Below are 17,132 nucleotides of genomic sequence, written 5' to 3'. Positions count from 1 at the left end.
CATGTGGAGCATGGGACCCCCCCTCCCCCCACACACCTCCCAAAACAAGCCACAAACCATGGAGCTGAGAAAGCGGACAGCCTAAATCTTGACTGATGGCTCAATATAACAGCCTCATTGCACAGAGACTTAAGGGAAACATGAGTTTGTGTAAATGTTAAGTCATATGCTTAGTCACCATGTGGTGTGGAGATGAGAGGAAGGAGTATTCATAGAGGCTTTTAAATAAATCTTTGTGTCAGCTATGCGTGTACGTGTATGTGTGACTCCGTTTGGACCGGCAGCTCTTTGATCCTGAAGCTTGTTGTGTCTGTCGCAGCACTTGTATCACCAAGGCCTGCAAATCCAGAGCCACCCCGACACTCGCCTCTCCAAACAGAGATGTGGTGTAAGAGAGAGCAGAAGCCGCTTCTCATCATTAGCACAGTGCCCCTCTCTTTATAACCACTAAGCTGGACTTAGACTATCTTCCACTGATGTTTCCTGACCATTTTCCCCGCAGACTTTTGGCTCTCAAAGACGAGCCTCACTCAACATTTACTTAAGCAGGAACCTCTTGGCGGTGAAGTTAAAAGGAGTCCAAACATTGGCTTATAAGGTGCGGCTCCCAGGAAGGTGCTTTATAAAGTAAGGCAGACGGATAGCATGTTAAAGAACGAATGAAGGAAGGAGATGGAAAAGATTTTTGCTTGGCAAATATACAGCAAATCCATTCTGTCTTTAATAATATCCCACTGGACAATTCTCTCTCACACAAGCACGCAGGAATGTACGTGTGCACAGATTAGGTTCACGCAGCAAGGTCATTATCCATTAATTCAGAGACCAAACTGATGCTACAGCCGATACGTTCCATTGATTAATAGGAAACGTTTTCAAAAGAAATAGGCCTGTTGTTGTGTTTTTTTTCTACTTTACGTACATTCAGCAAACGCAGATTGTCTGTGAGCAGAGGTGAGGTGGTCACGTGTTGATGAATCTGTAACTAATATTAACTCCTATGACAATACACTGAGGAGGCAAACTAAGCACTGATAACCACAGATATGACACACCGCCGCTTACAGAATAAAATCACTGTGCAGGTGGTCAATGTTTGGGTTTATCTAGCAGTATCTCCTGCAATGAAAGATAAGCTGGGATATCTCACCGACTCTGAGCTCCACTAAAGCTAAAGTTTAAACTTTAAAAAGGCCAGAGTGCTACGTCCCATAAGTCAATACACAGGCTCAGGGGACAGTGACTGCTGTTGACATGAGGGCTACTCTCCAGCACATGACCTTTGATAGGCATCTGGAGCTTTTAAAATGTCTTACAGAGACGCACGTCAAAGCCCAGTCACATACTGCTGATCACAGTCTGAAAAGATAACATGTAGTACCAAAGCGGTAAAAATAGACAATACGATGAGACTCTGTCGCACTGGTCCTGATCTAATTGGGGTTACTATAATGTGTAATTACTGACATAAGAAAAAAGCTACTCCTTATATAGATAGATGTTGTGGAGGGGTGGGTGGGCGGGGTGCCTGTCTCTGCCATCCTGGGTCTGTGCCATCTGGAATTAGAGCTTTGTTTTCGTCATGGCTTGGGCCAAACCAAAATTGGTCTCAGGCGACCACCGAGGCCACGAAGTAATCTCTGTGAAACGCTGAGGCAAATTCCGAAAAGCTAAATAGAGCTGGACCCAGGCCGTACAGCTGTCAGTAAAACAGATCCTGAATTAATACTTGCACATAAATGTTGTCCAAACATGAGGAAAATCTCCCAGCAATCCTGGAATTACTGACTAAAACAAACTGTAACCACCAGCTAAAACTACCCACTCAACTTTTTCTAATTTGACCAACAAATTTCGCCTCGAATCAAAAGATTAGGCTGCTTATTTATCCTTCTACTTCAATATCTCGATTCTTGGCTGACTAAAGTTCAGCAGTTAGGCAACGTTATACTGCTTCTTATTCAACACAATATGCAGTTGGCTGGCTGGGATTTCATCACTTTTCCTCTGATAATGTATCTACAGTACGTGTTGAGCCTGAATACAATCATGGAGCCAATCCAACAACAGCCACGATCTACAGTGAATAGACAGGAGCTGCTTTTATCAAAACTGGACACAAAATGTTACACGTCAGATTCTTTTGTTGTTGTAGGTGCACTGGCATTTGAGACTCTCGAACAAGGCTTCTCACTAAGACAAACGATTATCACGTGAACCCTCATGCCAGCTCTCTTATTACTTTCTTGTGGCTAACTTAATTTGGCTGGATAATACCACGTAGCTTCTTGGATTTAGGTCTGCTCTGGGACATTTATCGTTTCTTCCTCTTTCTCAACATTTCCTGTCTCTGTGGACTAGTGGGGCAGTGACAAATAATCTTACATAAAATGTGTGCACAACCTCAGATTTTAAAGGCTGGTGTGCACTTTGCTTGACCTTTTGGTAGTGTTATCGCTGAGGTCCATTCCAAGCAGGACTGAAAATAACAAAGATTTTCATTTACTTCATAAACTGGCTGATACAGAAACGTTCAGAAATTTGTGAAAAATAGGAAAAGCTGTTCATCACGTTTTCCCAAAGTCCCAAGGGAAGTCTTTAAATAGCCTGTTTTGTCCGACCAAGAGTTCATAACCCAAGGATATCCAACTTATTCAGCCCTATTCGAAAAACAGCACAGTAAATGCAGAATTATTACCAGTCAAATGACTAATAGCTTAATCAACTAATTCCTTTACTTCTATTTTACTTCTCTCATTTCCGTTTTTTGTTTATTCTTACTAACAGCACCAGCAGCTGTTGGATGCTCTGTCCTCCCTATTTAATCATTTACACAATTATTGCTCAACAGGTAAAATGAGTCAATTATCACCTATTCCACCTATATCACCTATGAGCTGTACACACACACACACACACACACACACACACACACACACACAGCTACGGTTAAAAAAAGCACACCAGTATCTGTTTGTCAGTGGTCTGGGCTGTTCACTGGTCCGGGGTCAGTGTTTGGCTGGACAGACAGAGTGAGTGAGGGAGGGGGCAGGACTGGACACCATCCTCTCCTCCCAGCTGTGTCCTCACTAACCCTTCACTTCCTGCCCACTCACACCCTCACAGGCACAGCTGCAATTACAGCACAGTGGCCACAGGAACACAATATCGGGTTAATTAGCCTAACAAACCAACCAGTCCACCAGCCCTGTTCACTCCTCTCTTGGCTCTTCTCACTGATTTGAACTGAGTGAGGGAGTCCAGACCTTGAACTGTGTGACTGTGAGCTAAACATCCAGGAATTCCCATCTCAGATGCTATTGCCTGCATTTCCTTTTAAGCACAACGTACAAAACAAGGCCACCATTTCACTTTGACAGGGACCGATGTAACACGACTTTTAGTCTTCAAATACCAAGTAACAGAATTAATAGAGGAAATAAAACTATATTAAGTGCTGTAGTGTGTGTGGGCTGGATGTTGGAGCTCCAATAAAACATACTAGACTGTCACTGTCTATGTCTATGTATAACTGTCCAGTTATGTAAGCATCGACTAACATCAAGTACACAGTTTTAGCTAGTGTCCCTCCCTGTACTGTCTCCTGAACCTACACACTATTGACTTTTACCATAAAGCAGACAAATCAATAGTGGGACAAGAACAACAGGTTATAGTTTAAACAAAAGAGGAGTTTGGTAAATGCTTTAATTAAAGTTTTGACTCAGTCCTCCATGTGTTGCTCAGTCAAGGCTGAGCTGACACTGCACTCGTGCTTGTAACACATCCGCCTCCAGTGTCTACTTCAGGAAACATGAAGTTTCCCGAGGTGACATGTTTGTGAAGCCTGATACACCAGCAGCCATAAAGGCACAGCAGGTGTGTGGAGTTTCAACACACAGCTTGAAAACGACAAGTTGAACAGCTCCTCTGACCCTGAGTGTATGACATCCTGATCATCTCTGCTCAGCTCTTAAAGGCTATTACACCTGAAAACGAGGGTGTTTTTCTTTAATATTGCATCTTAAAGAGGACGCAGTGAGCAACAGCTTTGACTCTTCTTCACAACATGAAGGTGCTGCTGACACATTATCCCAATCAAAGAAAATAGTAGTGTTCGTCTGCAACCTTAAAAGGAAAGGGTTTTTTTTATGTGTAAGGAGCGAGGATAATAAATCAGGACATGAAGTAATCTGCTTCATGGACCTTATGAAGGCACAAGATAGAGTGTAACTTCCTTTGGATTAACCCTGACTCTGTGAAATTACATCATGGGACCCGGGTCCTGTTATTGTATCTGACATCATTCAATGAAAATGTGAAGTAGAAAAAGAAAATAGCTCAGTGCTTCACACTTAGGAGCTAAAACTAAAGGCTGCCAACACTGAGTGGACAAAATCATTAGGATATTATGCTCTTTCCACTTAATAACCAAGTCAGGTGAAATCTGAAAAGGTTGAGTAGAGAGTCCTGTTCCTACGATAAAGACATGTGTACATTCATAAAAGAGAGGTGTTCACTATGTGTCCACTGCTAGTAAACATGCTTGTAAATTTGTTTCCCTCCTGTTAAGCATTCTTGCGCCAGTACAACATATGTTGTCACTGTTTTGACAGTGTAATTGTAACTGGGTTAACAAGACAGTTGGCTGGTGTGACGCTGACATAGGACAGAGAGCCCCTCACCTTCTTGTCATGATCACTATAGGGTGTACTGCACTCAACGGGATCTAGAGTAAAACTGGCCTTAAAAGCCTCAGGGCTTGCATGCCACAAAGATCAACATTTAACACCGCTAATGGATTCCTAATATATATCTCTTGGCTGTCCGCCATGGCAGTTCAGCGTTAAATCCCTGTATTTACTTTTGCGAAGAGCCAAGTTGTTAGTAAACCATGAGCTGTTATTAGAAGCCTGCACTTCCTCATCTCCAACTCACACAGCTATTATTAGCCCAGCTATTATTTTCCTTATCACTGGCTGTATTTTAGGAGCAATATTTCGCTTATCACTAATCCTAATTGCTCCCACCCATGGTGGTGGAAGTTATCCGGGTTTGTATCATCGCCTCTGGTTGTAATATAATAAGTGGATGAGTCATAAGTGCTCTCCCTCTCTGAGAGGGGGCGAGGTTGGGAGTGAAGGGGGAATCTTTTGTTTGAGCCAGTGCATTGTTTGACAGCCACAGCACCTGATGACGGGTTCGCACCATTTGATAGCGGTTAAGTGAGCTGCCCCGATCCGTGCATGTCATGCAGACAGACACAGATCACACACTCTACTTCTCACTCTGCTGGGTTACAGTAATACAGTAGGTGTACATGCCTTAACCTATGCAGACAGGGCACCGGGTAATACATTAAAGAAAATATGTCCACAGCAACAAGTGTGACAAGTATTTATAGAGAGAGAGATAAGAGATAAGAGAGATAAAAGTTCTTAGATATAAAATAAAAAGAGGATGTTTTCTTTCAGTTTCTGTATCACTTTAGATTCAGAGAGCAGCAGGAGTTACCCTACAGTACATGTGAGTATCAGATCCAGCTGCTGTCATCCGTTCCAGGAAAGCATCATAAATAATTGCATAAAGGTCAATTTAGTCTGTATGGCTTCTTCCAGGTCTTTTTCTTACGTAACACCAATGTTCTGGCCTAAATGCATTATGCACGCTTCGGTCATGCTGGTGACATTTCATTGATTGGTATCTTTTTCACTAGAGTTAAGCAGTAGGATCAGTATGTTTCCACGAGTCCCACATTCGTTGACCCCATAACAATCTGACAAAGGAACTGGTTTTTCCTCTAGCGCTGGGTCGCCACACAAAAACAGAAGCACAGACTAGATGTACCTTTGAGACTTCACCCTCTTCTTGACCTGCTTGTCAATAACTCCTCTTTACAGGACCTCAATTGGATTGCTTATCCAAATATATCCTGCTTCAAACAAAAGGAAAACTTCTGTTTGGTTCCTGGTTAATCCATGTATGACATCTTGCGCGTAGCCTGGATGTAAAGAACTTAGAAGTGAACAATGGCACAGTAAGTAACATAATCCCCCCTCAGACATATAGGCGTATGGATGTACAGCTGTTCATATAGATGTTATGGAAATACTTATATAAAAGCGAGCAAAAATTCTCTGCATGGCTCTGAATGCCAATCATATAGTTAAGTTGGTTGTTGCCTCGTCCACCCACAAGATACAATAACATGACAAAAACACAAGGGACAGGTGGTCTCTCACTGGGAAGCTCACTGAGGGCCAAATGAATCTGTTTCGACCATATGATGTGTGTTGGTGTGTGCATCTTTCTGTGTGTGTGTGTGAGTGTGCTGGCTCATATGTGTCTCACATGTACCAGCCACAGTCTGAGCGCTCGGCGCCATAGGGTCATAACTCAGGTGACTAGACAATGGGAGAGGGTGTTATCTTAAGGGATCTCTATTAAATTTGGAGATTAAGGTTTGGATGAATCTCTAAAATCAGACTCGATTACGAGAGGAGCATACAGCAACAGAAGTCAGATACACCAATCTGAGGAGAATGTATTAGGATTATTGCATGCACACACTCAAGGCTTCAAAGACAACAACACGTCACAAACCTAGTTTGACTGCAATGTGCTCGTGGCTCTCCGTGGTGCGTTCATGTGCTACATTGAAGATCTGACATTAGGTCACTCAGTCAGAAAAACATAAAACCCGGGGAAAAAAACACTGACGTCATCAAAAGGACAATGGGAATTTCGTAGCGCCGTCTTCCAATCAGGAGCCTGCTGGTCATCTGTCAGCTGTCAAGAGGTGGAAGTGAAACAGCTTCCACAACAACGTGAGCAGTCTGTGCAGCCTGACGCAGAAATCTTAAACCAAATGCAGTTAAAGGGATGAAGCGTGCAAAATCCCAGTAAGCAGAAGTGAAGAAGAAGAAATAATGAATTGACCCTTCTCAGGCCAAGTTAGAGCAGAGGGAATTCACCCCGATAAGATACTGTATCTATGCAGAGTTTCCAACAACTCCACTCCCATCACAGTCAACATCATCCACTTTACAGTAATTCAAGGAAAAGAAAGTAACTAGTCTGAGCATTACCACTGACAACAATTACATTTTTCGAACTGCTCTTTAAATTATTAATTCTTCTCTTATGAAATCTTAATAAAGTTTGATGTTTCACACAGTAACAGCAACAATTACAGTGGATTTCTGACCCCACTGTTAACATACGTGTAAGTGAAAAACCAGATACATTTGATGGAATTACTTGTTTCAAGGAGAACCACCATTTTTACCAGTCTGACACTTCAAGTCAAAGACCAAGACTGAGGGGCGCAGTGGTTAAGGCGGCCGCCCCATGTAGAGGTTACAGTCCTCATCGCAGGCGTCCCCGGTTCGAATCCTGCGTCGGGCAGACCTTTCCTGCATGTCATTCCCCCTCTCTCTGCCTCCCCCTTTCCTGTCTATCTCACTATGTGCTATCAAATAAAGGCAAAAAAAGACCAAGACCGATAAGCAAGTGGTAAATCAAAAAGTTAATGTTGATTTCATCTCTGATAGAACATGATTGTCAACCATTCTCTTGCCAACTCTGTTAGAAATTATGTCTGTATGAGGATACTATGTTAACCTCTGTCTCAGCCAAAATCTGTCATATTGGAAAATCGAGACAGTCTGTGCCACCTGTAACAGTGAATGAGATCCCACAGTGTGACTAGTTTTTTCCTGAGAGCTGTTGTACCTTCATCTCTCTGTGGCTGTCTGAGGAGGCTCTTTAGAACAGAGCAGTGAAACATGGAGATCTATGGAAACAATCCCCATGAGTAGTGTGAGCTCAATCTCAGCCTGTTGTGAAATAAAAGGCCACTCCATCTGAGAGGGATTTTGCGAGAATGGAATTATGACTCAGAGAAAGAGAGGGAGAAAAGTGGAAGGAGAGAAAAGAGAGAAGAGACTGGCAGCTCTTTTACAGGCGGGTGTGTCATCCCAGCATTATTTCACACTCTCCATCCGTGGTCATCCCCCCTTTACCCCCCCCCAAAACATCTCCTGCTTTGCCTCTCACAAAGACCCCTTTTGTCCTAGCCATCATCAGTCTCCCATCATCTCAGCCCTGATTTTGCATGAACATCTCTGTAGGGAAAATACAAATAAGGGAAAAACAAGGCTGGGACACAGAGAGGGCTGGAGGACGATGAGGTCCCAGAAGAAGAAACCAGCTTTCCCAGATCAGGGGGCCTGGCCATGTGACACCAGGAGGAGAGTTTTGTGAGCTTACTATCAGAGGCTGTGTGAGAGAGAGAATAGAGTCCTTCTGTATTCATACATCCGTGACGGAGAGATACCTGTTGAGACTGCGAGCTGACTAAATGACACATTGTGTGGTGAAAACAAAGAAATCGCTCTGAAATTCCTTTTCATTGAAAACTAGTTATCTACAGAATGAGTGTGATGTGGTTGATAACAGCATTACACAACCCTGAGTGGAGCTGATGTCCTTTCCTTCATCTCTGTTAAAAGCCTAAGAGAGACAGCAACCCTCTGGCTCAAATAGTGTGAAGCCCATATCCCACCATTGATTGCTCAGAGAGCTGGAACATACTGTGTTGAGGGTCCGGGCCCTCGGGCAGGGCAGCAGACCATGGTCAGAGGACCAATGCAACAAACCAGAGCTGCAGCACATAGAGGCAACAGACCAATCTGCCTGAAGTCACCCCGTCTAGTCTGGAGCACTTAGCACACAAGCTCATTGGACCAGTAGAGTTATGTCAATATTGCCTTATTCAGAGTGGCTCCACATTCATCTGGTTGGTACAGACTGAAGTTCAAACCACATGTGTGTTTCTTTGTGTCAGTATGCCCCGTGTGACCATGTTTCCTGTTTTTAACCATAAAAAGTCAATAAATGGCAGGACATATACATACAATGGAATTAATGAGTTGAAGGCATAATTAACTCTTTTCATAAGTCTTTCTCATAGTGGCAGTTGTCATAGTAGGAGAACCTCGGGTGCTACTAATAACATTAACATGCCTCTCTAAATGTCACAACAGTGTGACAGTGAGACAGCATGCACAATATCAGGAACCTGAAACTGAAGTAGTCCAACTGAAGATAGCCAACATTCATTTTATTATTTACACTTGTGCTTATCTTACGGTTGTTGAGTCAAGTTTCAAGAAGGATGCGTCTAAATTCTACATCTAAATTATTTGCATACAATGAACAGTTTACACTGTGGGTGGGTTAAAACAAACACTTTGAGAGTGTCATGTTCTCATTCTCAATATTAACAAATTAAATTTTCTATTTGTCACAAAAATAGTCACGTTAGTCAGCTGGAAATCAATGTAAGTTGTGGCCCAGTGAAGCCCAAGGTTTAGCAGGTTGAATCCTAATGTAGCGTACATCTCCTAACAGCTACCATATTATCTAAAGGACATCAAAGACGAGACAAAATTAAAGAAGAAATATTTCCATTGTGTGTGTATTTGAAGCCATTACGAATGGTTAATTCTGTTTACAATTTTTTTTCCACAGCTTCCAATTTGAAGAAGTAATCATCCTGTTTTCCATCAAATCCATTGCACAATCTGAGTACCCCACCCCACCCTGTTTCATTTTACCACAATAGCCTCCTTGTTTTAGAGGACTGCGGCCTGAATGGCACCATGCTACATTATCATGATATTCCTCCACAATACAGCTAAACGGGCTCATTCAACCCAGATGACCTTCCACAAACCCCAACAGAGTTGCCAATAGCTGCCCTACAGCACAAAACATAGGCTCATTAAAAATCTCATTTGAAAAGCTGCCGAGATCTACAGCACCATCTACTTTTAGTACGGCACCTTTGACATGGAAAAGTGGTTGAGGAGTCTGTACAATGTTTGTCCTATATTGATGGGGACAGAAAGTAGGGCGTTTCCACTGGTGAATACAGTAACAACATTGTGCTCAATTGTATGGGAATAATAGTGGGTCCTGACTACTACAAGTGTGAGACATCTTTCTTCTGTTTTCATAAACATATGTCCAATTCAATTTCCACTGACTGGTTGTATACAAATTACAAACCACGGTCCAAAAAGGCATGTCCAGAATGTCATTTAAAACTGTAAATTATCTAATTTGAAGAGCTTTAGTTTCAAAGTGTGAATATACTGACTGACACTGCAACTGCTAAACAACAGACGTACATTTTGTCTGTCTTAAAACAACACTCTTACACCTATGTTTACAATAAAAATGCTACTGCTCACTGGTATTGGTCCTTCTTTATATTCCTAACGTGACTTTCAGTGTGATTGGGAAACAAATCCACAGACCTGCTTTAGTTCAGAACTGCACTGTCAAGAAACCTGATAAGAGACTTTGTTATAGATCACCTCTATAATGTGAAATTTTGAAGGGAATGCTGTGCTAAAAAAAGACCACCACTGTGGAAAATACCCACTTCATTTGTCTATGTCAGACGGCTGAAGCTTCATGGTAATTTTAGAACTTTTGGATATATTTTTGCACAGAGCAAATTCTGCATTTAATCCCCAAACACTTAAGAGTCAACCAGTAACAACATATGGGATTATTTCTACGACTGTAAATATGGATACTGTATAACAGACTTGAAGAAAAGTGAACCTACTTTTAAATGAAAAAAGATGCACAAGTAGGAAAAACCACCGCCTCTGTCTCCTATCCTGTCAAACCATTATTACTGAGGTAGCCATCCCTTTAATGCCTCTGCTTGAAGAGGGCAAACGTAGCAACTCAGTGAGCAGGAATCCTTCATGGCAAAACAACATTTCTTGCATCAATGTGATGAAATTGATTTGTCAGGTTATAAAAGATGTGTAAACATTTCCTCAAGTGAATTTACAGAAAATTCACTATCACTACAGCTGCCATTCTTGCTTATGTCCAACAATGATGAATGTGTTTGATTGAAAAGTGATGAAGACAATTAAACAGTGACAACAATATAATTTACAATATACCAGATATAAAATCTTTTTTACACTTGTGTCATTCCTGTTTTCACTCACCTGTTTGAAAATGAATTTGTCCTCTTGGTTGAGCTGCCAGGCAGTGACTATGTGTATGACGGACAGCACAGCACCACTGAGCACAGCTGCTCTCATTCTGACCGGCAGCAGCGTGTAGATGATGTAGATGAAGAAGACAGTCCACCAGATGCCTTCTGAAGCACTGCGGGGGTTCACCATCAGCACTCCAAACACTTGAACTACAATCAGCACACCAATCACCAGGTAGCTCACGATCCACATGTAGTCCTGATGGAAGCCGTTACGGTTGCACACCACCATCATGGCCAAGAAGAGAGCCATGGCTACGCAGAGTACTGAGATGTAGGCCACGTCAGGGGTGGTGTGGATGCAGTGGAAGGCCAACATGACCCCACACACCACCACCAGCACCCCCATCAGCATGGTCAGGGAGCTCTGGTTGAGCCTGAAGAAGTATCGCTGGTACAGACGCTCCAGTTTGGCAGACTGAAATTTCTTGGAATGGAAAACCCACACGACGCGCATCCAGCAGTCTGCGGCACTCATCGTCTTGCAGCTGCCTTCTGCTGATTCTCCTAATTCCCCATCTTTCCTCCCCTTTAACTCTCCATCTTCAAAGCCCAGGTCCACAGCTTTCAGACCCAGATCCCCGCCGCCACCCATCCTTTTCCCGTAGTGGTCCTCCTGCCAGCCGCAGCGCAGGCCGAAGTTGCCCCCACTGGTGCCGGCTCCGCATTGGTAATGCTGAGGGGCCGCATTAGGGGGCTCCAGGTTCTCAGGGTCCCTCAGGCAGCTCATGTAGCGAGGGTTGCACAGTGATGAGCTGTCCTTCCTCTTTTTGCCATTGCGTTCTCCCCATGCTGTCTTTCGTTCGTCCACCCTGCCTACAAAGAGGCCCCTGGCCCACGACATCCTAAAGCAAGATGCAGGAGAAAACAACGTTAGGGATAATTCATCTGAACAAGCTTGAAACAAAACGTCACTTTCAGAGAGAGTGTTTCGATGATCCTCTCACCTGTGTGGGCTTTACTGTTTGTAGCAACACTGCGCTCTTTGGCCAGGCCACTGGTTTATCCCAGCAAGCAGACACCATGAGCTCCAGCTGGCCAGAGGCATCAGAGGTGTGTCAGAGTTGGAGCCGCCCTTCGTTTGTGGAAACAGTCAGTGTGTTAGCCCTATACACCACCTAGTATCTGAAAACCACTCGCTTTCCTGTGAAAACACACAAACAATACACATGGTGTTGTTGAGCTAACATTGCCCGAGGAAATGTATCACCTGAGAGTGAGGATATTTAATGGAGACGTACACATCACGGAACGGGCACATTTGTCGTATCTCATCTGTGTTTATTGACACGTTTGCTTGTGCCTGTCTTTGTGTGTTGTTCTCGGGCAGAAAGTTTGACAATCAATAGCTCAGACAGGATATAACATGTAGTAAATAGCCTGTCTGTTCCACTCTCTCTCTCTCATCAGCAACCCCCCCCTCCCACCCACCCCCACCAGCATTTCCATGGAAATCACTCGCTGTTGTGTTTGCAAAACACTGGATTGTGACAGCAGAATCTCCTCCAATTATTGCCTCATGCAGCAGGTGCCACTGGTCAGTTTTGCCATCAACCCATGAGTTGAACACAGTCCCATTTCAACAAACTCTGCATTGATTGCTGCACTTCAAAAAAACAAAACATTCCCAATATAAAAAAACACTAACCGTTCCTCTCAGAGCTGTGCTATGCTCCATCACTGTAATCTGCCCCGAAACATCTTGAGTGGGCATGGATGGGTGTGCTCTATTTGACAACAAAGGCCGAGTGAGTGGGCACCATCAGGGATCAAGAGCTCTCCAGTCCAGATTCAATTGTCCATGCTTCCCCCATTAGCTTTGATGACTCACTATAGCTGGCTTCGGGCAGCACATGTCAAGGACACTGCTAACCTCTAAACTTAATAAGCAAATCTCTGCCAGGCTGACTGAGCTGCGACAGGCAGTGGGAGGAGCACACATGAACTGCACACATGGTTATGTTTATAATCAACAGCAGCTTGTAATGCAAGTTGCTCAAACACCACCACACACACAAAACAAAACAAAAATGTAATTGAAAGAGTGGCTTGAAACACACAACAGAGCAACAACAGATTGTTTTTAAAATACATGACGCCCTTTGTCATTTTTCATACTTTTCCTCAAACCTAATTCAATCAGTTCCCTTATAATTACCTAATCATATCACCACTTCTGCACACCATAGTTCATTTATAGGAGTGAAGACTTAAACATATGACCCAGTGAGATAAGGCAAATATGTGGCCAGTTCACCTTGTGCTCCAAGCTCTGAGGCTTGCATCAGAATAACCTTAGTCCGCCCCACTCACCTTTAAAGCCTTTATGACAGGTCAGGAGAAGCATGGGGCTCTTATGGGATAAATTATTTTCATGCATCTGCCACAGAATAGGAATGAAATCTGTGCCACACATGGGTCCTGCATGCGGTCCAGATTAGTAGGCTACAATGGTGATACTTTCACAAACAGACTATTAACATCTTTTTTTCTCCATATGACACTGACAGCCAGTTATTCTGCCATCATTTTCTAAATAAAAGAAAAAGAAAAAGAAACAACAACAACAACACATTAGCAATTACACGTGTAGGCCCAGGCTGTTTGGTTGCGGGCAGTCGGCCGAAGCGCATTACATAACAGGACGCTCCAAATAGCCCATAGGCGAAGTCGACAGCTCTCCGTGTTCACATGAAGCCTCTTTCCACGCTACACATGGAGACAATGTGCAGCTGGGTATAGCCTCAAGTCAAACGCTGGAGTCTGTGGGCTGCAGGAGAAAAGTGCAGCCCGGCTCTCACACACACATACACACCGGCGCCTTCTCCAACTTACCAGGAGTAAGACATTCCGTCGGGCAACTTCAATCTTGGCACCGGAACCGCTGATCTCACAGTGGGGATGTGCGGTCCGGTTTCTACAACACTAACAGTCAGTGTGCACACTAGTGCTGACCGGGTCTAACACGGGCAACACACTGGGCCTGTCTCCCTCAATATTGAAGGTGTACGTCATTATGTTTAGACTCCAAACAGGGCAGTGGACGAGAAGAAATGTGGTGCAAATGCCATGGCTCACAAAGCCGCTTCTCCGGCCTCGTTGAAGAAAAAAAAAAGTGTGGATGGATCGCTACGGTCTGCAACAAGGACCAGCGCTCAGTGAGGACAGTCCTGCAGAACTGTTCAGTCTCCTCTCAACGCCGCCGCAATCATCACAGCAAAAAACACTGTAGTACAAGTCAGCTGTTCTCCGGCCGCTGTGCCCGCGTCTTGCTGCATTTCACCACAGAGCTCCTGCAACAAATTAATGCTGTGCGCGGACTTGCCAAAAAAGCAGCTTTTCAGATTAGACAGAGGTGTACTTACCATTGGATACCCTCGTTACATGAGTAACCGTAACAACACTGCGGTGGAGCTCCAGTTTAGCCCCCCACCCCCCTCCCCTCCTGTCCTCTGGTCCTCCTCACGCAGCCGCTGTCACACGCTTCGGGATGCGGGGTCTCGTCCGTCTGGAAGCGCTTTTGTTTCCGAGGGAAGCGAGAGAGAGAGAAAAAAACTGTGAAATTGGCCGGACAGCCTTCGCTCTGCTCTTCCCAGCCAGAGATACTGTCCATTCCCACCGACTCTCTCTCTCTCTCTCTCTCTCTCTCTCTCTCTCTCTCTCTCTCTCTCTCTCTCTCTCTCTCTCGTTCTCACACACACAAACACACGCGCGCGCACGCTGCACTCCTATTCGTGAACTCAGGAGTCCCCCTAGAGGAGACATGAGTGTGTCTCTGCCTCACTGTGTGAGTGTGTGTTTCTTACACCTTTGCTGCAATATTTGTACATTTGCCCTTTTCCCCTTATTTTCACTCCTGCCCTTTGAATCAGCTCATTTTTGAAATAGCTTTATTGAATTGACAAGGCTTTTCCCCCTCTCTTAAAGTCAGAAAACAAAATGCAACTCACACACTCCCACTCAGACAACATTATATCACCACCTAGTGGAAAACATGCATTATTACCCCTCAAAGGCCTCCTGAATCAGATAAAATGAAATACTTGACATTGTTTTAATCAAGTGTTTGCATTCATTAGATACAGATATAAAAGTTGTGAGGGAAGGGCCTATTGTGTTCAATGAATCTACCCTCATCCAGTATGCAGCCCAGTCGCATGACTCAGTAAACCAGTAAGGCAACACTGGTGTTTACACAGAGGAATCTGTTGACTTTTCACCTTTAAAACAACTACACACCCTCACATATCCCACCGGGAACATTAAACATTAGCTTACAGTAAGTCGTTACACTCATACAAAGTAGATCTGTCATAAGGTATAGTACTTTACTTACAGCGCTGTTATGTAGCCTACATCTACCAACAGCCTGATGATGATAACACAAATCAGATGAAGTCTGCTTTTGTTTTAAGCACAGGAACATGTAGATAAGCAGCCTTTAAAAAAGACTTTAAAATCCTAAACTATCAAAATCACTAAATATTAAAAGCAAAGCAAAAAATGTCTGGTTACAGTTACTTACTAACTACTAGCTACTAGAAATGCTTTGAGATACATGAAAAGGAGTCAAAAATAGGTAAGGAATGTGCAATTAAAAAAAACATAGAAACATTGCTCATGGGAGTATGGGCGTGGACCGAGTGTCTCATCTGCAGGTAGCAGTGTTAACAACTCAAAATAAAGTCGTTGCACCAACAGACACATTTCTGAACACTGCAGGCCTACCAGGCACACATCCAGGGGCCGCCGATGCCTTGAGCCTCAAAGCGTCTGTAAAAAGTGATTTAATATTTCTGGCAGCAAAGGTCCAAAGTCCAGTTAAATACACAGAAAGAAAAGTTCAGACTAATCCCAAAGAAACACAAAATGGCCACAGACACAAATCAAAGCAAACCACAAAAAAAAACATGAACCAACTTCAAAGAGACACCAAACGATCAGAAAGATATAGAACAATGGCAGAAGAAAAATTATGGCAAAGAACCAAAAAAGTTAACACACGATGAGGCCCAGAGTCACGTCCCAGTCTGGGGTCTTCCTCCAAGGAGGGGCGGAGGAGTGTCCATTCTCTCATATGTCCATTGCTGCTCATAACAGTTGCAGTGTATTACACAGTTGTAGCTTTTGTAGAGTAGCTGTAGTTAAAACAGTGGTGAATCATGGATCTATGGCTCTAGGCCTTCAATAGGACCGTGGGACCACAAGTTCAGCACATTATAGGTTTTCCAGTATGAAATTTCTCCATTTCATGCTAGTGCAAGACTCATCATAAATTCAAACATAAGAAAAGATAAAGATAATAAGACACAAAACTGAACAAAGGTCAACCTAACATCAATCACAATTCTTACAATGACAACAGCACAATTAACAACCAGCCACCTGTGCCCATTAAGCAGCAACCACTATAACTGTTATAGTGGTTCAGTTCTAGCACTAGGGTTATTAAAGCTTTATCCACAGGTCCACACCAGGTCGCCTCAGACTTTTTGACCTTGCATGTTGCCATCTTGGTCAGTTTGCCCAGCAGTGGGCGCTACTGACCATCAACATAGCTGTAATCACTGTAGAAAACCCATCACTGTGAATTATTTCTCTGCAGTGAAAGAGAAGAGAGATTCTGAGGAGGAACAGAGGAAATACAGAATGCCTGCTACAAGAGGTAAAGGGTTTATGATCCGGTCACCACTCTCTGTTTTATTTTGTACTTGCACCATCCCCAACTCCTGAGAACAATGTGAAGTCAGATGTTACAATGTTCATGTTTTAAAAAGTCCCACTCTGCTCATACAGACGCTCTGCTCTATGTAATTCTACCTGGATGTTTGACCTTCAAGACTGTTGACTGCTGAAGAGGTTTAATTTTTTTCTTAATTGTTTTTACCTTGATCTCCGTCTGAGATTAAGACAAGTATATGATATCACACAGTCCAACACCTTAACAAACCTGATGTGGACACTTGAAAGTTTAAATGCAGAGAATGTACTTCACAGTCAAGTATATAGGTAAATCTTGTGCCCAACAGTTGAACCTTTG

General features: G+C 43.5%; 1 protein-coding gene across 2 annotated transcripts in view; it reads right to left on the bottom strand.

Moving 5' to 3' along the window:
* adcy6b (adenylate cyclase 6b) overlaps positions 1-14,750 on the bottom strand; it is a 29,156-nt gene extending 14,406 nt beyond the window's left edge. Inside the window, exons 1-3 of one of the 2 annotated variants that reach the window (XM_085781896.1) lie at positions 14,458-14,750; positions 12,040-12,236; positions 11,043-11,937 (exon numbers count right to left, since the gene is read on the bottom strand). In XM_085781896.1, coding sequence (XP_085638022.1) covers positions 11,043-11,936 — 894 coding nt within the window. In that variant the 5' untranslated portion in view covers position 11,937; positions 12,040-12,236; positions 14,458-14,750. Of the gene's footprint in view, positions 1-11,042; positions 11,938-12,039; positions 12,237-13,927 lie in introns of both variants that reach the window. The other variant, XM_085781897.1, reaches the window with a different exon arrangement.
* Between the last annotated feature and the right edge of the window lie 2,382 nt (positions 14,751-17,132).

The sequence above is a fragment of the Trachurus japonicus genome, chromosome 7 (assembly GCF_045865225.1).
Source record: "Trachurus japonicus isolate A0001 chromosome 7, Traja_1.0".
NCBI classification, from domain to species: domain Eukaryota; kingdom Metazoa; phylum Chordata; class Actinopteri; order Carangiformes; family Carangidae; genus Trachurus; species Trachurus japonicus.
This window is presented reverse-complemented; position numbering and strand designations above follow the sequence as displayed.